The sequence below is a fragment of the Pinus tabuliformis genome, chromosome 7, assembly GCF_031772625.1.
Source record: "Pinus tabuliformis cultivar Carrire ecotype Pingquan chromosome 7, CPIR1, whole genome shotgun sequence".
Taxonomy (NCBI): domain Eukaryota; kingdom Viridiplantae; phylum Streptophyta; class Pinopsida; order Pinales; family Pinaceae; genus Pinus; species Pinus tabuliformis.
The window spans coordinates 942,378,858-942,402,019 of NC_142293.1; the positions used below are offsets into that span (position 1 = coordinate 942,378,858).

At 40.0% G+C, this 23,162-nt stretch overlaps 2 protein-coding genes across 2 annotated transcripts in view; both read left to right on the forward strand.

Annotated features, from left to right (window-relative positions):
* The window catches only part of LOC149250737 (dynamin-related protein 5A-like), a 216,811-nt gene extending 194,491 nt beyond the window's left edge, over positions 1–22,320 (forward strand). Inside the window, exons 12-16 of the mRNA XM_089459224.1 lie at positions 21,049–21,274; positions 21,365–21,415; positions 21,511–21,739; positions 21,956–22,095; positions 22,187–22,320. Of these exons, the coding sequence (XP_089315350.1) occupies positions 21,049–21,274; positions 21,365–21,415; positions 21,511–21,739; positions 21,956–22,095; positions 22,187–22,315 (775 nt within the window). The 3' untranslated portion in view covers positions 22,316–22,320. The remainder of the gene's footprint in view (positions 1–21,048; positions 21,275–21,364; positions 21,416–21,510; positions 21,740–21,955; positions 22,096–22,186) is intronic.
* On the forward strand, positions 7,838–17,270 carry LOC149250738 (chaperone protein ClpB3, chloroplastic-like). Its single transcript, XM_089458042.1, has 4 exons — positions 7,838–7,842; positions 8,017–8,695; positions 16,866–17,082; positions 17,194–17,270. The coding sequence occupies exons 1-4, from the start codon at positions 7,838–7,840 to the stop codon at positions 17,268–17,270; spliced, it is 978 nt and encodes a 325-aa protein (XP_089314168.1).
* Positions 22,321–23,162: the final 842 nt, after the last annotated feature.

The following is a 23,162-nucleotide window of genomic DNA, read 5'->3' on the forward strand; positions in this document are numbered from 1 at the left end:
GTAGGTGATGTCATTGTTAGTTTTGTAGCATCGGATATGTTCTAGCCACAAAATTTGGTGGAGAGGCTAGAACATGTGTATTCTCCGAAACCCAGAAATTGTTTCTTGATATGCCACCTAGAGATAACTTAATTAAAATAATTAATCGTTTTTTAATGTTTCCTAAGTCTAAAAACTTAGGAAATCTGATTATTTAAAGGGTATTAATTAAGTCATGGTTAAAATCTTCTAGAAGAAGACATGGATCGAGTTCTAGTTAACCTTAGCCATCGATTATGTTTAAATCTTGGCCATTGATGTCTCAACGAGAGAATAAGAATAAACTCGATGGGGGTTGGAGAATACACTCGAGCCACCAATAGTTTGAAATTACTGGCAGATTGAACTCTAGAGTAGCAGCACCGGGTTGCCGGAGAGAGAGCTAGTGAGCTCGAAGTAGTGAGAGAGGAGCAAGGATAGTAAGGTTGGGGGATATTTTCCAATCTTGTGAGTGCATTGTAGAGAGGCAGTGAGTGCCATAGAGAGGCAACAAAGTGCTTCGAAGGGGAATTCGTATTTTTCTGGGGAAAAGAAGTGATTCAGAGCCAGAAACTTGAGTGGAGCTCGGAGGCTAGGAGAGTCCATCTTCCCGACAACAACTGATCAGATAGCGAAAGAGACAGTTCTAAGTGTGGGACGCAGCACTGCGTAGGCTGACGCATGGATTGCGTAGAGGCAGTAGAGAGAAGCTAGCTCATCTTGAGCCAAGGTCAATGTCAGATCGCGAGTGGGAGTGAGATTTTTCTCACTAGACCTTCTATCGGTCATTTCTTTGTATGGATTGCTAGATTTGAGCATCCATAGTTTTGTACTCATATTTACTACTGCATAATAATCAAATCCTCAGCTGCTGCAACGGTTTTCCCGAGTAGGGTTTTTCCTGGGACTTTGTCCAAAAATAACCGTGTATTTGTGTGCGTGCACATCTATTCTTCCAATGTTATTTTTCTTTCGTAGAATTTTATTTATGAAGGCTGCAATGTATTAGTTTTGATATTTACCATAGAAAACAATAAATAATTTGTTCAGTTTATTTAACAAATAGAAGAAAATCAGTTGTTGCAGTAGGATTCAGGGTTTTTCAAATTTTCACATGGTATCGGAACACAAATAGAAGCCGGAGAGCTCAGTTGTAGAAGGGAAGAGGAATTTCGAAGCTCTGAGTAGGCAGCAGTTCGAAACCCTCAAAGGCAGTGTAGTCCCTTGGCCTGGAGGGTCAGTTTTTGAGAAAAGTTTATTTCCCCAAGAAAGTCGATAGAGAATAAATTTTCCAGATTAGAGATTACCAGAGGCAAAGGGAGACTCAGTATTTTCCTTGTAGAGCAGATCTTCAGCTGAGACGCAGTTATTTTGTAGCAGTTTGCTAGTGCAAAATAACATCAAGAGGAAGGAAGAGCACACACTGAGGGAATTCTTTTCTTAGGAAACTTCTAGCCCAGAAGTTCGATTTTTCCTAGCAGAGCAACAGTAGTTGTGAGCAGATTTTCCCACTCTAGCAGGGAGTGCGTAGAGCCAGTTAGCAGCTACGCACAGAAGAGGAAGAATTTGACTTTCTACAAATATGGCGTCAGCAGGGTTGAGAGATTAGGATCGATTGGAGGGAGCCTCCAACTATGTGATTTGAAAGGCAAGAATTTCTTGTCTTCTAGATGAATACGATCTCAAAACCTATATCGATAGTGTGGTAGTTGTACCCATAGATGCAGATGTTGATTTGGGGTAGCATCGGATGTTCTCTAGCCATGAAAATTGGTGGAGAAAGCACATGAGATCTCCCTAACGCTGAAATGGTTTGCGCAAATTTTACCCGGTTAAGGAGATATTAAAATAATTAATATTTTTAATGGAGTTCCTAAGTCTAAACTTAGGAAAAACAAAATATTAATGGGTATTAATATAAAACTGGGTTAGAAGGTTCTAAAGGACATGGATCAAGCCAAATCTAATCTTAGTTGTTGATTACAGATGTAATCTTGGCCGTTGAAGACTCAACAAAAAAAGTATAAGAGGAGGCTTGAGGGTTAGTTAGAGGTACACCAGAGTGATCAGTAATTCGATTTTCTACAACGGGGTTTGCTAAGAGAAATCGAATCAGTGATCAGAGTTGTAGCGAGGGGCAATGGGTTCGAGGTAGAGATAGTGCCAGAACACAAGCGCATAGGCAAAGAGGCAGACGCAGAGCCAGAGGGAGCCACACAGAGGCCAGCAGTGACTGCGCAGAGGCCAGGAGGGCTGACACATTGCTTCAGATTGTGTTGGAGAGGGTTTCGTGGGGTAGAATTTCAGAATATCTGCTTCCGAAGAGAGGTATTACTGCCAGATTTTTTATCTTTGTTGGGTGAGCCAGTTTGGAACCCAATGTACTCAGAAAAGCTGCTTAATAATAAAAACCCTCATAACTGCTGCATTGATTTTCCCAAGTTGGGTTTTTCCGGGGACGATTGTCCAAAAATAACAGTGTCCCTTGTGTGTTTGTCTATTTCTTTTAGATGTTGATCTGTAGATGGTTGAGACCGTATTGTGTTTATTTCAGTGTTTATATGGTTAAATAACTTGTTAGTACTTAAACTAGTAGGTGAAATAAACTAGGGAATACAGAGAAATTTCTAATGGGTAATACTTAGAAATTTCAACAGCAGATCTGCTGAAGGCCTTCCAGAAGGAGATGCTGAAAGCAAAGAGGCCGATTCTCGATGGGGTTCGAGATCACGTAGTGTTTGACATAGCTGGCAAAGATACTGCTCGGTAGATTTGGGAGGCTCTTGCTACGCTATATGAGGGATCTTCTGAGCAGTGAAGATGTATCTTGAGGAGAAGCTGAGATGCACAAGGATGCAAAAAGGGGAGTGCATAGACCCCTTCCTCACTAGGCTTCAGGATATCCGAGACCAGTTGTCTGAAGTAGGGTCAACACCCAACTTATAGAATTGGTGCGGTTAGCTCTAAACAACGCTTCCGAAGAATGGAAGGTCTTCATCTAGAGTATTCTGGGTAGAGAAAAGTTGCCAGATTGGGATCAAATGTACTCTGATTTGCAGCAAGAGGAGATGAGGTGAGACTTGGCAAAGAGCACCATCAGTGGCATAGGTAGCAGCAGTGAGACAAAGCAAGTGAAGGAAGAAGAGAATGTGGCCCTCGCATCAAAAGGGTAGCAAGATCAGTGCAAAAGGAAGAAGGGCATTTCCAAGGTCAAATGCTTAAGATGTGCTGAGCTTGGCCACTACAGCACTCAATGCCCTCTCAGAAAGAAGGACAAAGAGAAGAAGCAGGATCAACAACTTGCATCCGGAGAGATCGACAAGCTGTCCTCCAGATTGGAGGAAGACTTCGCCATGATCACTGATATACCTCTAGGAATGAGGTGGGGCGATTTGGTTTTGTAGCCCCAGAGAGCTACATGATGGGCAGGATTCTTGAGGAGGTCCACCTCATGAATCAATACCTTGCTACGGGAGCCCCTATCATACTGTAGCAGGATGGATCAATGGCAGATGGTGCAGTCAAATGCTAGAGTGATAGATGCAATGGCTAGTAGTGGTCAAATACTGGACAACACAGTGCAGAGTTGGCAGCAGTGCAGTTGGCACCGAGCAGAGTGAGCAACAACGCAAAAGCTTTAGTGACAGCGTAGAGACTAGCGACAGTCAGGACTAAGGTGACAAATGCATCATACTGATCACAATTGATTCAGTATTTTGGATGCTTTTCAATTGGAGTTGTTGCAGTGGCAACAACAACAGATGGAGAGGGAGTTGCAGTGCACATGCAGTAGTTGACAGCAACAACAGATGGAGAGGGAGTTGCAGTAGTTAATAACAGTTCAGCAGGGTCAGCAACAACACAGATGTACCTCATATCAGAGTTGCATAGTAGTTGATGGGCAAAGCAGCCAGACATCAACAACGTGACATGAGGTGGTGCAGAGACATGGTGTTGCTTTAGTGGGTTGCAGCGCTAGAACACATTCCTAGTTAAGAGGAAGTGTTAGTTTTTGTAGCGTCGAATGTGTTTTAGCCATGAAATTTGGTGGAGAAGCTAGAATACATGTATTCTCCAAAACCTAGAAATCATTTATGAAAATTCCACCTAGAGATGACTTAATTAAAATAATTAACCGTTTTTTAATGTTTCCTAAGTTTAAACTTAGGAAATCTGATTAGTTAAAGGGTATTAATTAATTCATGGTGAAAATCTTCTAGAAGAAGACATGGATAGAGTTCTAGTTAATCTTAGCCATTGATTATGTTTTAGTCTTGGCCGTTGATGTCTCAATGAGAGATTATAAGAAGAAACTTGATGGGGGTTGGAGATTACACTTGACCCACTAGCAGTTTGAAATTGCTGGCAGATTGAACTCTAGAGTAGCATCGCTGAGTTGCCGGAGAGAGAGCTAGTGAGCTCGAAGCAGTTAGAGAGGGGTAGGGATAGTAAGGGCAGAGGGAGATTTTCCAGTCCGGTGAGTGCATTGCAGAGAGGCAATGAGTGCCACAGAGAGGCAACGTAGAGCAGAGAGGCAACACAATGCTTCAGAGGGGAATCTGTATTTTGTTGGGGAGAAGCAGTAATTCAGTGCCAGAAGCCGGAGTGGGAGCGTGGAGCCCAGGAGAGTCCATCTTCCATACAACAACTGATCAGATAGCGAGAGAGACACAGTTCCGAGTGGTGGGACGCAGTACTTCGTAGGCTAATGCAGGGACTGCGTAGAGGCAACAGCGAGCAGCTCATCTTGAGTCAAGGTCATTGTCAAATCGCCAGTGGGAGTGAGATTTTTCTCACTAGTCTTTTTGTCAGTCATTTCTTTGTATGGATTTCTAGATTTGAGCATCCATAATTTTGTACTTAGATTTACTATTGCATAATAATTATACCCTCAGCTCCTGCACCCGTTTTCTTGAGTTGGGTTTTTTTAGGGATTTTGTCCAAAAATAACTATATATTTGTGTGTGTGTGCATCTATTTTTCCAGCGTTATTGTTCTTCTACAATATTTTATTTGTGAAGGCTACAATGTATTAGTTTCGATATTTACTATAGAACACAATAAATAATTTGTTCAGTTTATTTAACAAATAGAAGAAACTTAATCAGTTTCTGCGATAGGATTCAGGATTTTTCGAATTTTCATAGCCACATCATTGTGCAAGTCCTGGATCATCTGCCAAGTGTATGCTGTAGATCTGGGGCGAGTTGGGCATGATGGATAAGGTGCATCCTCCTGATCCAATAATGTTGATTTGGGGTAGCATCGGATGTGCTCTAGCCATGAAAATTGGTGGAGAGGCTAAAGCACATGAGGTTTCCAAGACCCAGAAATGGTTTGTGAAGGCTACAATATTATATTTGTGAAGGCTACAATGTATTAGTTTCGATATTTACTGTAGAACACAATAAATAATTTTTTCAGTTTATTTAACAAATAGAAGAAACTTAATCAGTTGCTGCAATAGGATTCGGGATTTTTCGAATTTTCATAGCCACATCATTGTGCAAGTCTTGGATCATCTACCAATTGTATGGTGTAGATCTGGGGCCAGTTGGGCATGATGGATAAGGTGCATCCTCCTCATCCAATAATGTTGATTTGGGGTAGCATCGAATGTTCTCTAGCCATGAAAATTGGTGGAGAGGTTAGAGCACATGAGATCTCCAAGACCTATAAATGGTTTGGGCAGATTCTAACCGGTTTGGGAGATATTAAAATAACTAATATTTTTAATGGAGTTCCTAAGTCTAAACTTAGGAAAAATAAAATATTAAGGGGTATTAATATAAAACAGGGTTAGAAGGTTCCAAAAGTCATGGATCAAGCCAAATCTAATCTTAGCCATTCATTAGAGATTTAATCTTGGACGTTGATGGACCAACGAGAAAGGTATAAGAAGAGGCTGAGGGTCAGTTGGAGAATACACCAGTGTGATCAGTCATTCATTTTGCTAGAGCGGGGTTGCTAAGCAAAGTTGAATCAATGATCAACAGTGAGGGGTAGTGAGTACGAGGCAGAGACAATACTAGGAGACTAGCGTAGAAGCAAAGAGAGCGAGAGAAGCAACCAGTCCAGGCTATGTAGAGCCCAACAAAGACAACGCAGAGGGCCAAAGGGATTGCGTCATCCACGCAAAGGCTACTAGAGTGACGCACAGGGTCCCAGAAGCTGCGCAGTGCCTTAGAGGGCTGACCCAGAGGGTCCTGGGGCTGACGTAGGTCAGCAGGAGGCTGACACAGTGGCCAGAAGGGCCAACGCTGAGCTTCAGTTGTGCCAGAGAGGGTTTCATGGGACAGGTTTTCTGAATACTTGTTTCTGAATATAGAGCTATTGCTGTCGTGTATTTTTTTCTCTATCAGGTGAGCCGGATTAGGCACCTTGTTGTACTCAGATAGACTGCATAATAGTATAACCCTCAGAATAGCTGCACCGACTTTCCCGCATTGGGTTTTTCCAGGGACATTTGTCCAAAAATAATGGTGTCACTTGTGTGCTTGTTTTCTTTCAGTTGATGATCTGTAGATGTTGTGACTGTATTGTGTTTATTTCGGTATTTAATGTATTAAATAACTTGTTTGATTTTTAAACAAGTAGAAGAAATAAACCAACAGAATACAGATTAATTTTTTAACAAATAGACTTAGAAAATTCAACATGGTATTAGAGCGTGGTTGCAAAACACAGGAAAGCTGAAGGCATTAGCCGAGCAAATCATTTGCAGCAGATTCCACTGTCCCGAGTGACAGAGCTGATCCTTGCAGAAGGCGAGATGTAGAGGGACTGCGTCATCAGTCTGGGCCAAAGAAAGGCCAACGCAGAGGCTGAGGGAGGCAGAATTAGGTTCGCGCAGAGGCCAAGAGGGCTAAAGCAATTGGCTGAGGGAGCTGATTTGTCGGTGCCGGGATTGCGCAGAGCCAAGTGGCATAATCCTTCAGTTGATGGGGCATAGGAGGCTGTGGGTAGTTTGTGGAGCGAAGCTGGTGGGTTACTGTGGTCAGAACAGTACTTAACAGGGCAAGACCAAGGTGGAGGGAGTTGTTGCCAAGGCAGATTTCTAGCCAAGGAATCTGGATCACTGTTGCAGTTGCACAGACGATCGGAGTGGTGCAACTTGATGTTGGCAGAAGGATTTCCAGGAGGGAAATCGGGACTCAGAGGGAGTCCAGAAGAGAACTTCCAGATGGGAAGTAGAGAGTCTCGGAGGAGTCTACAGGGAAGAGCAAAGAGATGGTCGTGAATGGGCTGAGAGATTAGGATAGGCTGGACGAAGCGTCCAACTTTGTGGTCTGGAAGGCCAGGATCTTGTCCATTCTAGACAGACATTGCATCAAGGGCTTTGCCTTAAGAACTAAGGCTATCCTAGTTGACCCGGTAGCTAATGATAGGTACGAGGAGGCAATGGATAAGGCTAAGTGCATCATCCATGATGGGGTCAAAGATCATGCGGTACCACATATTGCCGAGAAGGAAACGACAAAGGAGATGTGGGATGCCTTGGAGACATTGTACCAACATATGTCTGTGCAGAGGAAGATGCTCCTGGAGAATCAGCTAAGGGCATACCAGATGTAGAAGGGACAACAGACAGTGTTCCACGGGGACGCGTCCCCCAGGGTGGGGTGCGCGCACCCCTCGCACCCCACGCACCCGGGACGGGGAGACTCTCGGGGGTGCGTTTCCCCACGTCCCCCTTTTGGGGAGACTCGGGGAGACGCAAGGGGGTGCGTTTCCCCAATGTGGGAGACTCGACTCCCCGAAAGGGGTACTTTTGGGCGTCCCCCCCAAAAATGGGGTTCTTTTGGGCGTCCCCCCGAAAATGGGGTTCTTCTGGGCGTCCCCCCTTCATTTTTGTCTAATTACCCTTTATAAACCAAAAAAAATTAAAAAAAATGAAAATTAATTTATTAAAAAAACATAAAAAATAAAAATAAACTAAATTAACAATTACAAATAAAAAATTACATGAACAAGTTAGGGTTAACTCCACTTTTCAAGTTTTCATTCTGCCGCCATTCATTATGCTCTTACCTCAACGCATTTTTTTCTTCCATCTGCTCTCACTGCGCCCACGAGAGCTTCAGCGCATCCTCACTCTTCTCCACGCAGCGGCTTGCTGTTAGCACTTAGCAGTCGTTGCCCAACAGGTGTTGGCAAAACAGAATTAGCTAAGGCTCTTGCATCCTATTTATTTAATACTGATGAAGCTCTAGTGAGGATTGACATGAGTGAATACATGGAGAAGCATGCAGTTTCAAGGCTGATTGGAGCACCACCAGGGTATGTGGGTTATGAAGAAGGGGGACAGTTGACTGAGTCTATACGTAGAAGGCCTTATGCAGTTATTCTGTTTGATGAAATTGAGAAGGCACATACAGATGCCTTCAATATTCTACTTCAGATTTTAGATGACGGAAGGGTCACTGATTCTCAGGGTCGAACTGTAAGCTTCACCAACACTGTCATTATTATGACTTCAAACATTGGTTCTCAGTACATTCTAAGTAGGCTTGATGATGAACCCGGCTCAAAAGAGGAACTGTATGAGAGAATGAAGAACAGGGTTATGGAAGTGGCTCAAACGACATTCCACCCTGAGTTCATGAATCGCATTGATGAGTATATTGTTTTCCAACCTCTAGACCGTGAACAAATTAAGAGCATTGTAAGATTACAGGTATGTGGTTCATCTATCGTCATTCTTTTAGTGAAAACCAAAGCGAAATAGCAGAGGTTGGTCAGATATATTAGAAGTTAATTTATTTATAACTTTTTTATTTAATCATATAGAAACAACTATTTGAAATATATGTTAGTTTCAGTTATTATTTTGGTTTTCAATGTAAATTATAGAATGATGATTGATGAATGATAATTGATATGGATCAATGTACATTGTATTTGAATATTTGAATTTCATATTGAATTTTATTATTGAATCTTATGGTATTGAATCTTGATGAATTAGCATTATTGAACAATGAATATGAACATGAAAATTTCAAAATTATATACATATATATAAATTTATAATATATATAATTAAAAATTATATTATATATACCTCGACGTCTCCCCGTCTCCCCTAAATTTCCCTAAAATTTCAGGGTTCTCCCACACGTCCCCTTTGTGCGTCTCCCCGCACCCGCGTCTCCCCGTCCCGGAGACTTGGTGGAACATTGACAACAGATAGATGTTTTCCTCAGTTGGTTAAAGGAGATCCGTGACCAACTAACTTCCATAGGGGCCACGCCGGATGAAGAATTAATGGAGGACAGCACTTAATGTAGTTTCCGAGGATTGGGAGGTATTTTTCCAAAGCATATTGGGTAGGGCAAGTCTTCCGGATTGGGAAGAAATGCGGGCGACTCTTCGTCAAGAAGAGATCAGATGGCTGACCAAGGCGGGGAGTAGCGGTAAAGGGGTTAGGATCAAGAAGGAGGAAGAAGAGGATGTGGCTCTGGCATCTGCGGGAAAGCAGGAGAAGAGGAAGAAGAAGGACCTCTCCAAGGTCAAGTGCTTCCATTGTGGGAAACTAGGTCATTTTGCGAACCAGTGTCTGAGGAAGAAGAGTAAGTGAGAGGCTTCTAACTCGAAGGTAACGCCAACAAAGGCAGAGAAAGAAGTCGAGAAGGATGACGATTGTGCCATGACTGCTCATGTGCCACTTGAGAAGAGGTGGGGAGACATCGAGTTGTAGTTAGGAGGACTACAGGCGATGAGGGGCAGGATCCTCGAGGTACCCAACCTCTTGGATTATACCTTGCTACGGGAGCCCCGAAGAGGAGTAGTAGGACTGGCGGATGTCGGTAGAGACGGATGCAGATGAAGCGACAGAGAGTGCTACAGTGCAGGAGTCTCGGGGCAGCGCGAGGCTAGTAGGTTGCAACAGTGCGAGAGGCACGGGAGTGTTGCACCAGTGCAGGATGGCACAGAGAGGTGTGCAATGGTGCGAGATGCAGGGAGTTGTTGCAGCAGCGCAGAGGTCAGTAGAGGGAGCACTTGTTAGCGGCAGAGGGGACTTCAACATCAGGAGTGTTTCTAGCCTGATAGGGATGTCAGAAGTTGGGTGGATTAGTTACTTACTTCTCAATAATTGAGTTGCAGTGCATTAGCAGTATGTAGTAGCACGATGCAACATGATGAGAGGGGATGCAATGCAGATGCAGTGTTGGGAGGATGGATCAGCAGCAACATGGATGCAGAGGGAGCTGCCGTAAGGATGCAGTAGTGGCAGTGGTAGGGCCATGGGCAACAGTACATGATGCAATAGTGCAGAGGATGTTGGTCGGGGAGGCCTAGCATTAGCACAGGGACTGGTGCCAGATGATCAGGGTAATGCTCAGTGTGGAGTATTACTAGAGCATAGTCCTCGCTAAGAGGGACTGTTGATTTGGGGTAGCATTGGATGTGCTCTAGCCATGAAAATTGGTGGAGAGGCTAAAGCACACGAGATCTCCAAGACCCAGAAATAGTTTGGGCAGATTATAACTGGTTTGGGAGATATTAAAATAATTAATATTTTAATGGAGTTCCTAAGTCTAAACTTAGGAAAAATAAAATATTAATGGGTATTAATATAAAACTGGGTTAGAAGGTTCCAAAAGTCATGGATCAAGCCAAATCTAATCTTAGCTGTTGGTTAGAGATTTAATCTCGGTCGTTGATGGACCAACGAGAAAAGTATAAGAAGAGGCTTGAGGGTCAGTTGGAGAATACACCAGAGTGATCAGTTATTCATTTCACTAGAGCAAGGTTGCTAAGCAAAGTTGAATTAGTGATCAACAGTGAGGGGCAGTGAGTACGAGGCAGAGAGGCAGAGACAATACTGGGAGACCAGCGCAGAAGCAAAGAGAGCGAGAGAAGCAACCAGTCCAGGCTACATAGAGCCCAACAGAGACAACGCAGAGGGCCAGAGGGACTACGTCATCCACGCAGAGGTTGCTGGTGTGACGGAGAGGGTCCCATAGACTGCGCAGTGCCTCAGAGGGCTGATGCAGAGGGTCCTGGGGCTGACGCAGGTCAGCAAGAGGCTAACACAGTGGCCAGAAGGGCCATCGCCGAGCTTCAGTTGTGCCGAGAGGGTTTCGTGGGATAGGTTTTCTGAATACATGTTTCCGAATATAGAGGTATCATTGTCGTGTATTTTTTTCTCTGTCGGGTGAGCTGGATTAGGCACCCTATTGTACTCAGATAGACTGCGTAATAATATAACCCTCAGAATAGTTGCACTGGTTTTCCCGCATTGGGTTTTTTCGGGGACATTTGTCAAAAAATAACGGTGTCACTTGTGTGCTTGTTTTCTTTCAGTTGATGATCTGTAGATGTTGTGACTGTATTGTGTTTATTTCGGTATTTAATGTATTAAATAACTTGTTCGATTTTTAAACAAGTAGAAGAAATAAACCAACAGAATATAGATTAATTTTCTAATGGATAGACTTAGAAAATTGAACAAATAAGTGAACCACGAGCAATCTCTGAATGGCTGTGGGGATCCATGGAGTGAAATCTGTTTTTGTGGAGGTCCATGGCTCTCAACACTCACTCTACATGTGCCAATGTAGCCCTCTGGAGGATTAGGACTTCATATAGGGAGACCAAACCCCAAATGGAAACCATCTGCAATTTTACAAAAAATCCAATGTGTCCCCTAGCCTTCCAATACAACAAGTCATTAGAGAAATCGGATAAATGATTTTACCTAATCATGGACCACAGGTGGGGACTTCATAATGGTCTGCACTTCCATAATGGGCTTCGGGATGTGCCAGTGTCTCCTAAACTCCGAATGGGGTTAACTAAGTACCCTATTAGGTGGTTTCTACTTTTAAAGGGGATAATATTCAAGGTACATCCTTCAAAAGATGGTGGCATGTGACAAATATGGTGAATGAAGTAGGGGATGAGAAGGGGCATCCCTGGGTCAGATGTTGGGGTGCAAGGGTAGCTAATAAGAGGGAGGCCCACACTTGGGTTTATAATGTATAGGAGGGAGCAATCGTGGTACATGAGGTGCCCTGGCCTTTGTTTTTCCACCCTTTTTTTATGCCTTTTACCTTTTTATGATTTTCTTTGATTGACTGCTCGGGGCTAAAGGGGTTAGAGCATGATGTGTAAGATATAGCACTGAAACCCTCCTTTTTAAAGTGGGGCAGTTCATTGCCCACTAGGGGTTGGGACAATCATGGGTTCCTATATGATGAAGAAGGCTCATAGAACTTGTAGGAGCCAAAGTGATGGGCATGATGATGGGGTAGAGCTCATGTATTGGCTTTTGCCCACGTGCTAAATGTTTTTGTCTCGACCATCGTTTGCATTTTGTTGGTATTTTTCCTGATGAATGTTGCCATATATGCTTTAACTTTCTTTTTAGTTGCATCAACCTCCAAGCTTCATTCCAGGCCATGACCCAATGTGTGGGCAAGGGGAAGGGGCAAGCTAACCCTATGTGGACCCATGTGAGAAATATGATGGATGGGGTAATAATGAATGGAAAGAGAGTAATATAAGCAGATAAGGGAGCAGGACCATGCAACCAAAATCAGGGTTTCCCGTGAAATAACATCCTTGGAACTAGATGGTCAGTAAAGGAGATCCCACGAGACTAGAATGCAAGGTTAATTCCTAAAAGGGGTCTAGGGGATAGAAGCACAAACATAACCCATTCTTTCCGTCAAATCCCCCCATTAATCCATGCCCATAAGTGTCCATGATAAGCAAACTACAATACTCAATTTCCAAATGACAAGACAAACCTTTAGATTCGGGAGTCCCACCTTCAAACATACAATCATGGCAGACGGGCAAGGGACCACATGGCTGGCTCAGGTGGCGAAGAAGATTGTACAATGAGCTAGCTGGTGGCTGCAAGGGGCTGTCGGCTGAGGACCATCTTGGAGAATTTTTTTCCTCCTAGGGATATTACGCACAAATGTTGGGTAACATGGCCTATATGACAATATCCTCGACAAATCAAATCTGCTTGAAGAGGCGGCTTATAATTCAAAAATGTAAGAAGGTACAAAAATTGCAGATCATTTAAATGTATTAATACTCTTATATGCTAGTTTCTTAGTATGGATGTTAAAGTTGATGAGGAAGGTAAGGAAGTTAGATTGTTGTGTTCATTGCCTGAATTATGGAATCATTTAGTCACTTCCATTAGTTTTAGTACAATAGATACTCTATGATTTTGTTGTTGAAGCATTTTTGATTGAGAAGGTGTAGAGGAAATCTGGTATTCAAACCTCGACACGAGAAGCAATGGTGACTATAGGATGGTTCAGAGAAAAAGGAGAGAAGTTGAGAGGTACATCCAGTTCAAAGTCAAAAGGAAAGAAGAATAAACTCAAATGATGGTACTGTAACAACTCAGTGGATTTCAAGAAAGATTGTTGGAAGAGGCAGAAATCCAAGGAAGACTCCAGAAAGGCAGCAATTCTCGTTGAATCCTATCTAGGTATGGTTGATGAAGTCTTATCTATTTGTAATGTCCCACAATACTATAAAGAATGGTTGTTATATTTTGGTGCTTCTCATCACGTGTCCACATAGTAGAGAACTGTCCCTCCTTTTAGGGCGTCTAGAAGGCCGACTTGAGGACAGATTGTGGCCGACTTGTTGTGCTTGCTTCAGATGGCTTCTTTGGTGGTGTAACATGCTTGAAGGAGCTTCTTTGATGGTGCCTTTGCATAGGAGGGGACTTGACTTTGCTTGGAGGTATTCTCTTGACCCCAATACATGGTGTAACATGCCCTTAAGGCCTTCAACATTTCCATTTGACTATTTGAATCACCTAAAGCACTTAACATCTGCTAGACCTATTTCAATGAGCAAGAAACTCATTGACATATCTTATAAAAACATGTGCTAGACCTATTTCAATGAGCAAGAAACTCATTGACATATATTATAAAAATAATATTTCTTTTCTTGAATAAGTACAAATATCAAAAGTACATTTATGAAGACCGAACCTAGTTACATTTCCTTGAACATTATAAGGACATTGATGTATGTTAGACATGCGCTTCAACTAAAGAAGAATTTAATTTCTTTCAGATCTTTGGATTCTGGAGGCTACAAATTTATAAGTTAAGGTGGAGCACTGAAGGTATCCAAGGGCACTTTTTTGGTTATGAAGGTTACAAAGATTGGAAACCTTCACAAGTTGGAAAGGAGTACTGAAATCAATGAATCAAAGGTGGTATTTGAGGAGGTGAATAAATCCACTCGTCTATGGCATCAAAGATTGGGTCATATGAACGAGAAAGGGCTATAGGTTTTGATAATCACAAATTACTTTGAAATTTAAAATCTTTGAATTTGAATTTCTACAAACATTTTGGAAAGGGGTGTAGAAAAAAGTTTAAATTCGGCAGTCATATTAGTAATGGTATTCTTGATTATATCCATTCAGATGTTTGTGGGCCATCCTCTACAGTTTATTTTGGAGGATCGTCATATTTATAACTTTTGTAGATGATTTCTATTAAAAAGTGTGGGTTTATGTTTTGAAAAGGAACATTGATGTGTTTAGTGCATTTAAACAATTTAGAGTTATGATAGAAAAGAGAATTGGTAGGACAATCAAACGTTCAAGAATGGATAACAGAGGTGAGTTCACATCTTTAAAATTCAAAAAATATTGCAAAGAAGTTGGAATCGAAAGATACAAACCACTGTATATATTCCCCGACAAAATGGCACAAGACTATTCTCGAAAGAGCAAGGAGCATGCTCAACAATGCCAATTTGCAACAAGAGTTGTGGGAAAATGTAATGTCTTTGACCACTTAGGAAACATATGATGGAGTCCACTAGCCTAACATGGTTCCCATAGGCTAAGGTGGGGAAATTTAATGAGGGGACTTGATTTTTGTAGGGAAACATAATAAAAATTTAAGGGGTGAAAAGGGGGACACTTCCTAGGCAAGTGAAATGTCACTTTAATTTTATGAAGTGATTTTATAAAAGTTAAAAGGGTAAAATGACGACAAAAATGGCCACAAGTTTATAAAAGAGAAAAAGTGAGGATACCCTTCTCATTCTTTCATTTGCATTTTGAGAAAATGAGCTCTTGGAGAGTTTGGAGAAGAAGCTTAGAGTTTGAGAAACCCTAGCTGTTATAGCTGGTTTCAGTATTGAAACTAGACACCTTAGTTGGTTCAAGAGCGTGAGATCACTCAAATTTCACTTATGTGCTTTGATGGAGTAAAGAATTTGCAGAAGTTTTTGAGTTAAAGAGGTCTTATCAGTTGATTTAAACTTCTGAAATAGTTTTCTCTATATATCTATATGCAAGGAGCAACTGTTGGGAGAGAAGGATCACATATGGGCCATTTTTCCACTGATTTGAGGAGTGCACTACCTTGAAGGCAGAGCTGCCATACCTGAGCCTTTAAGGCTCAATTTTCCTTGTGAACTGAGGGACGTATTACCAGTCGATCATTCTGGACGAGTTCTGCTACTGAAGATAAAGAGCTGCCTTGGTTACGAGGCCGAAATCATTGTCAGACTAGTTGCTGGGCGTGTACACTAGTGGTGGTCAAGTTTTGGGCGTGAAAGAGCAGATTGCCTTGACATAACAAAGGCTGCGAGCCTCCTTTGCTTGCTGGACATGTTAGTTCAGAGATACAACCTGGTTGTGGCTGAGTTTGGGGAACTATTGCAAGCTATCTTCCCACAAAGATGAAGTTTGGGTTATATTCTTAGCTGCTGGTCGTGTCAGTCCCCTACGTGAGCTGAAGACTGAGTTTTCCTAAGGAAAAGAAGTGTACCAGTTCACTGTGAATCCATATCAGCTTATAAAGTGAGTCCTGTAGCATATTTTGATCATAAAAGGGTGTTAAATCAGAGTAGCAAAAAGGGTCGAAGTCTTCCTTCTCTGCTGATGTGTATTCCAAGGCCAAGTCTTGAGATGGAGCCTCACTACAATCTTTATGACCAGGTTCCATTATTTCTGTAACTCACTGCATTTCTGTGTTTATATAACTGTATGGCTGCTCTTGCTCAAAAATATTATCATTATAAATTGTACCAGCAGTGAGAAATATATTGAGAGTTTTAAATAAAGTTGGTTTAGTTATTTGAAGTTTCTCTCATCGCTACAATGGTATCTGTACATGTCATTTGAGACAAACCACTAAATCTACACCTACAACAGTTGTCATTCAAACTGTTTGACGAAATCATTCACTGAAGATACCTACCATAAACTAAGAAATTTATAGGGTATATTTGAGAAATTTCCAAAGAGGGATTTCACAGCAAAAGAAGTCACTACTGCTTGTTATTTTGTAAATCGACGACCATTAGTTGCTATAGATTCCAAAATTCTTGAAGAGGTGTGGGTAGGTCATCCTTGAGATTATTCATATGTAAAAAATTTCAGTTATGAAGCTTATGCTGTTACTCCTAAAAATCAATGTTCTAAGTAGACCCTAGATTGAAGAAATATGTCTTTGTTGGCTATGATGATGTAGCTAAGGGATATAGATTGTGGGATCCTCTTGCCCACAAAATCATCATCAGCAGAGATGTAGTATTTGGTGAATCCTTCCTCATTGAATCAGATACTGTAAAAAGTTGATTTGAAACAAGAACAAGTGCCACTAAATCAACAAATTCAGTTGGAGAATCAGCCATATACAAAAACTAGGAAGCATAAAGAAGCTTTTGATGATAAAGAATTTGTGGATGTTGAAGATATTTAGGAAAATGTGGAATTTCTAGAACCAACACCAAGAAGATCTACATGAGCTAGAAATCCTTTTAAAAGGTATACTGATTTTGTTTCATCTATTGCTTTGATTATTGACGATGGGGAACCTTCTTGTTATTAGGAAGAAATAAATAATATCAATAATGTTAAATGGAAGATGGCAACGAAAGATGAGATGGATGCCTTGGAGAAAAACAAATCTTGGGTCCTGGTACAACTTCCTAAAGATAGAAAGGTTGTTGGGTGTAAGTGGGTCTACAAATTGAAGAAAGGAATTTCTGGTAATGTTGAAAGGTATAAAACACGATTGGTCACAAAGGGGTACTCTCAAATGGAAGGTATCTTAGAGGCACAAGTGAAATGGGTGCTTTGGTATTTTACAGGCACAAGTGATGATTGGACCCCCTTTAACAGTCGTAATGATTCTGTTTGCGGTTATTTTGATTCAGATTTTGTAGGTGTTTTGGACAAGAGGAGATCTACTTTAGGTTATGTCTTTACTCTTGCAGTGGGATCTATTAGTTGAATGTCAAAGCTTCAAGAAACAATTGCTTTATCCACTACTGAGGCAGAATATATTGCTGTCTCACATGCATGCAAGAAGACAATTTGGTTGAAGGATCTTTTGGGTGAGTTTGGAAGAATGCAGGACCATGTGACTGGATAATGTGATAGTCAAAGTGCTATTTATTTGGCTACCAGTCCAGCTTATCATGGTAAGGCTAAGTATATTATATTGATATTGAGTGACATTTTGTTAAACATGTATTGGTCAAGGTGGACTAGATCTTAAAAAGGTCCACTCTCAAGAAAATTGTGCAGACGTATGTACAAAACCAGTATTGTTAGAGAAGTTGTGATGGTGTATTAGGTAAATTGTTGTCAAGGTGGAGATTGTTAGAATTCATGACAACAATTAATAATGTTAAAATTAATTGTAAAAACCAAAATTTATTTCATGTAAATTTTTGGTATTCTGTATAATGGTGTTGGTTTATGAAACCAGTGGCGGTTCGTGTAATGCATGTAACAGTGCCAAGATAGATATATCTATGTAGCCTAAGAGATGGTTTGAATTAGTTGTAAGCCTTATTTTGTTCTTGATCAATAATATACCTTATCTTGCCCCATGGATCTTTCCTTGGCACTGTCAGGGTTTGACCATGTAAATTCATGTTATTTGAGCGATCCGTGTTATCTTTGATTGTTTTTAGGCTTGAAAATACCAACATTTTCTTGCATTTCCAACTGCAAATATCTTGCTTAAAGTATGCTAGAAGTCGGCATGGAACACTCGCTATGGTCTGTTTATATTAATTTATTGTTGATGATGTGATACTATTTTGAAACGACCATATTAGTATAAAAATGAGGGATTCTATTGTTTGTGAAGCTATTTTCATGAATAAGCGTTCTTACCTATATGAGTGGGTTGTTCATCAAGCACAGGAATGATCTGCTGTGGCAGTAAAGTGTCTTGTGAGTATTAAGAAATCATCGCATCTGCATCTTTGTTATGGATGTCATTTTTAGAGGAATTTAATAGTTTCAGAGTCTCGACTCTCACTACATTAAAGTTGATATGATGAATAGAAAATAGAGCAGAAGTTCTCAAACGTGTGTTCGAGGAAACATCTTTTGCTGTGTCGTGTGTGTTTTTTTCTATTTGTCGAGTATTTTGTGGATCCAGGTTCCTAGTTAAGTCCTGTGCCGTGGAAATTTGTAACAAAATAACCCCCCTACAGTGGAATTTCACTTAAAATTATGACATTTATCACATCGTGGTTCGTAAACAAAGTGTTGAAACTTTAAAATGGAGTTTTTTCTGGTGCTTTTCATCAGCCTATGTGCAAACGGAGAATATAAGAAGATAGTTCTTACATTTATAGTAGAAAAGATGAACTTTAACCATACTATCTGGGACAGATGTGAGATGACAAGCTTGAAGGACACGCTATGTGTTCAAAAAAGTGTCGGGCATTTTATTTTATACTTTATACTTGATGTTTGAGGAAAAGGCAGAAACTTGAGCATTTTTGTAGATGGGTGGGGATGCAAGTCAATATTAGCAAAACGAAAGTAGTGGTTTTCTCTATAAAAAAAAGAAAAAGAAAACATAACCAGCATAAGTTCTTCTTTGAAGACAACATTCTGGAAGAAGTTGCGGATTACAAATACCTCGGAATTAACTTCAACAAAACTCTACGTGGGATGGCTGTAGAAAGAAAAGAACCTTGAGATGTTGGAAAATATTTCATGCTTTTCAAAATAGGTGTAGAGAGGCAGAGTTATGGGACTGGAAAACCACTCAAATTCTTTTTGGGCTTCTAGTGATTCCAGTGATTCTTTATGGTTGTGAACTGTGGGCCGGCAGTACATCCGATATGCAGTGGAAACAAATTGAGAATTTGATTACAAAAAAATTCAAAATTAATAGTGCAGTTCCTTATGCTATCTTGTTAAGTGAAACAGGGGTTGTTTCTATTGAAGCAATTGCTATGGTGCGAGTCATAAGATATTTAAAAAAAATTGAGCAAATGGAAGAGGGCAGATGGCCTAAGATTGTCCTTAAAGACATATTGTGCAAAAGAAAAAAGACTTGGATGTAGCAAAATAACAAATGGATTAGTAAATGGGGTATTTTCTTGAACACGTGTCTCATAAACAATAAAGAGATAAAAACTTTTGTTATGGATAAGTTCCACAAGCATACTTGGGATAAGGAGCTAGGGAGAAAGAAAAAGTACTATATTGAAGTGTGTAATCCCACTCATAATCATCGACAAAAAGCTTACATAGAGGCCAATATTTCTTGGAGAGCCAAAATTCTTATTGCTCAGTTAATGACTAATTCTCATCAACTCTATTGTGACACAGGGCGTTGGAAAAGGCCAAAAGAAGTGTGGGAGGAAAGAGTGTATTTTCTGTTCTTCCGGAAAAGTGTGGAAACAGAAAAGCATTTCATTTTAGAATGTGAGGCCTTCAAAGACAACAGGGAAAGTTATGCAGATATTATGGCCGCTAGCTCTTGGAATAATTTATGTAGTGAGAGGTTTGTCGAGAAGTTGGTAGCATTTATTGCGAGGCTTCACAGGAAACTAGCCGAATACATCAATGTGATGAAGAAGCAATCTGTCCCATAGGCTATCTTTCGCCTTGTGGACGTTAAAATAATTTTCTTTCTTTCTTTTATCTTCTATCAGGGTGGTGCCTATAGGTATCAAAAAAATGATATTAAAATGATATGAATATAGAAATAAATGTTTTTTTTTTAACCATAGTGAATTGGTAGTTCATAGGAGTAATCTGGACAAGGCCTAGGATCAAGGCCACTGACTGCCATTATAACATTGAGTATATCCAGCAGCTTGCAGATATACCGAGAACTTATGACTGAATAAGAGATGAGACAGCCCAAACCCACAAGGGTGCTTTACCCTAGGGGTTGCTTGCTCTTCAAGCCTTATCACTAGGGGCCAAGTTGGAGTAATTTGGCCGAGATGTAGGTTCAAACCCATTGGGCTGCCACTATCACACCAAGAGTATATTGGACAGCTTGCAGATGATATTGAGAACTTATGACTTGGCAAGAGACGAGATGTCCTAAGCCCCACTAGACAGCTCTATCCCAGGGAGCACCTGCTGTTCAAGCCTTATCACAGGGGCCAGCATGTCCCTCATGAGAATTGAAATTTGGTGGAGGGGTTAACAAACAATTATCCCAACCAAACCAATGGGACAGGAAAGAAAAAAAATGAGTATTTACAAATGAGTTTAAAAGATGACAATAAGGTGTGTTTTTGGTCTACCTTCTAAAGGGCATTCCTTTTCTGAATTTCTGGTTCCTGAATTTCCTCGCAAAATGTAAATAATTCAAGTTGAAACTTGAAACTTGATTTTGGTACTTGCTGAAGTCATCCGTAATTATATCAGATTGGTTTTGGCCTGATGGTTGAGCTTTAATTTTCCTCTTCTCTATATGGCAAGGTATATAAGTGCAAGTTTATGTATACAGATATACACTGTAAATATCTCCTCTCATTAAATACGTACCTGATATAGTTATCTTAATGTTCCTTCTATATAATGGACGGTGTCAATTGAAGTCCAGTAACATCTTCAAACTTTTCTGCTTTTTTTTTACCTTGCGCTGATTCTATATATTTGGCACCGGTTACCTCTGTTTTGCATTGGATCTGGTGGCTCCATAGTATCTTTAATTAGTAATGAATGACAAGTTCTTGATCTGTTTCTATCCTGAGGTGATAGTTTGAGTAAGCATAAAAATGTTTCTTATATTTCAGACGACCTGGGGGTGAGCGAATTTATGCAGTCTTTGACAGCCAGCTACCTGCAGCGCTTAAAAAGTTACCTTTTGATCGGCATCTCTCATTACAGAATGACAGGAAGGTGGTGTCTGAAGCTGATGGTTATCAACCTCATTTGATAACTCCTGAACAAGGCTATCGAAGGCTTATTGATGGGGCTCTCATTTACTTCAAAGGACCAGCAGAGGCATCTGTTGAAGCGGTAATGAACTTCGGCTATTTCATTCTTAAGGAGGCCTTTCTTGAAGTAATTTTGTGTTTGCGAGTGTTAAATATCGAGGTGCTTTTGCAGGTTCACCTTATATTGAAAGAACTTGTTCGAAAATCAATTAATGAAACAGAGGCAAGCATTGGATCAATAACTTTATGCCAAAATTTTTCAAGTTTATATGTAATCCACAAGTATATACTAATTTCTTTGCTGCTTTACTACTACAGGACTTGAAGCGTTTCCCTCGCCTTCAAGCTGAAATCTCTGCAGCTGCAACAGAAGCTCTGGAGAGGTTCCGTGATGACAGCAGAAAAACTGTCCTGAGATTAGTGGAGATGGAGTCTAGTTATTTAACTGTAGATTTCTTTCGAAAACTTCCTCAGGAGCTAGAGAAAGGTGGAAATCCTACAGCATCTACCATGGATCGTTACACAGATGCTTATCTTAGAAGAATCGGTATGTTTATTATTTGTGACATGTCTGGCAGAAGCATTTACATTTATGATCCTTTTCTGGTATACCTTCATAGGTTTTCTACATTTTTCTAGATAAAATGTAAAATCACTACATGCATGTCTACAAAACTGGGGCTAAAACGATCATGTTATACTTGCGTTCTCTTGGAAGAATTGGTATTTGCTAAGATTCAACTCTTCATTTTTTATATTTCAGGTTCAAATGTTCTGTCCTATGTGGGAATGGTATGCGAATCACTAAAAAGTTATATTCCTAAAGCAGTGGCACATTGTCAAGTTCGTGAAGCCAAGCGTTCGTTGGTCGATCACTTCTATACACAAATTGGAAAAAACGGGGTATGGACGTTCATGTATCCAATACGAAACTCTTAATTTTTGGTTAACAAAGATGCAGGGAGAACTAATTTATCTGGATTACTTGAAACAGGCAAACCATCTTGCAAGTCTCTTAGATGAAGATCCTACGGTATCGGCGCACAGAAAATCTTGTGCTAAAAGGCTGGAATTATACAGAAATGCTCGAGATGAAATTGATGCTTCATCTTGGGCCAACTGAGAACATGGTCCCTCTGCAGATGCATGTGTACATAACTAACATTACTAGTATGTAAAGTCACGGCTCTTAATAGTAAGTAATAGGGTATTTGTAGCTTCTTCCTTTATTTAGGGTGGGTCAGATGGATTCTACGGTGTCGGGCATTTGGATTTGATTTGATTGTTTTTTCCGAGTTTTATAGATACTTCAGGGATGCTAAGAGCTATTACTAATTTGGGATTTTTGAAAGTTTTCATGTAAATATCTTTTTAAGGTGGGTCCGATGGATTCTACATTGTTGGGCATTTGGATTTGATTTGTGTGGTTGTTGTTGTGGTTGGGAGTTTAGTAGATATTTCAGGGATGCTATGACTGGATTTATAATTTTTTAATAATTTATAATTATCGTACTTATAAATTAAATGATTAGTGAATTTGAATATTAATATGAAAAAGTAAAGATGATAAATCACACTTGTTGGTTCAGGCCAAATTTTTCTTTTATATGATTTTTACCAAAAAAAAATTGCTTACACTAAATCTTATCAATTACAAAAATTAACTAAATAATAATTATATTTTAAATTATTACTATTATTGATTATAAAAATAATTAATATAAGAATTAAACATATATATATTTTTAATAATATTCTTAATTATGAATATATTTTTGAACTAAATTTCAATAGACTGATTTGTTATTGTTACTAAATATATTTTAGAATAGTTCGTTAAAATTAAATCTTTATCATCTATTTAATAATATTATAATATTATTAATTAAATTAAAATTTTTAATAATATTATAATATTATTAATTAAATTAAAATTTTGAAAATTTTATTTTAAAATAGTTTTTTATTAT

Coding starts and splice junctions, on each gene's coding strand:
- LOC149250738 (XM_089458042.1), top strand. Junction 8,696..16,865: donor AGAGCATTGTAAGATTACAG/GTATGTGGTTCA, acceptor TCTTGTTATTAG/GAAGAAATAAATAATATCAA. Junction 17,083..17,193: donor GGGGTACTCTCAAATGGAAG/GTATCTTAGAGG, acceptor ATTTTGATTCAG/ATTTTGTAGGTGTTTTGGAC.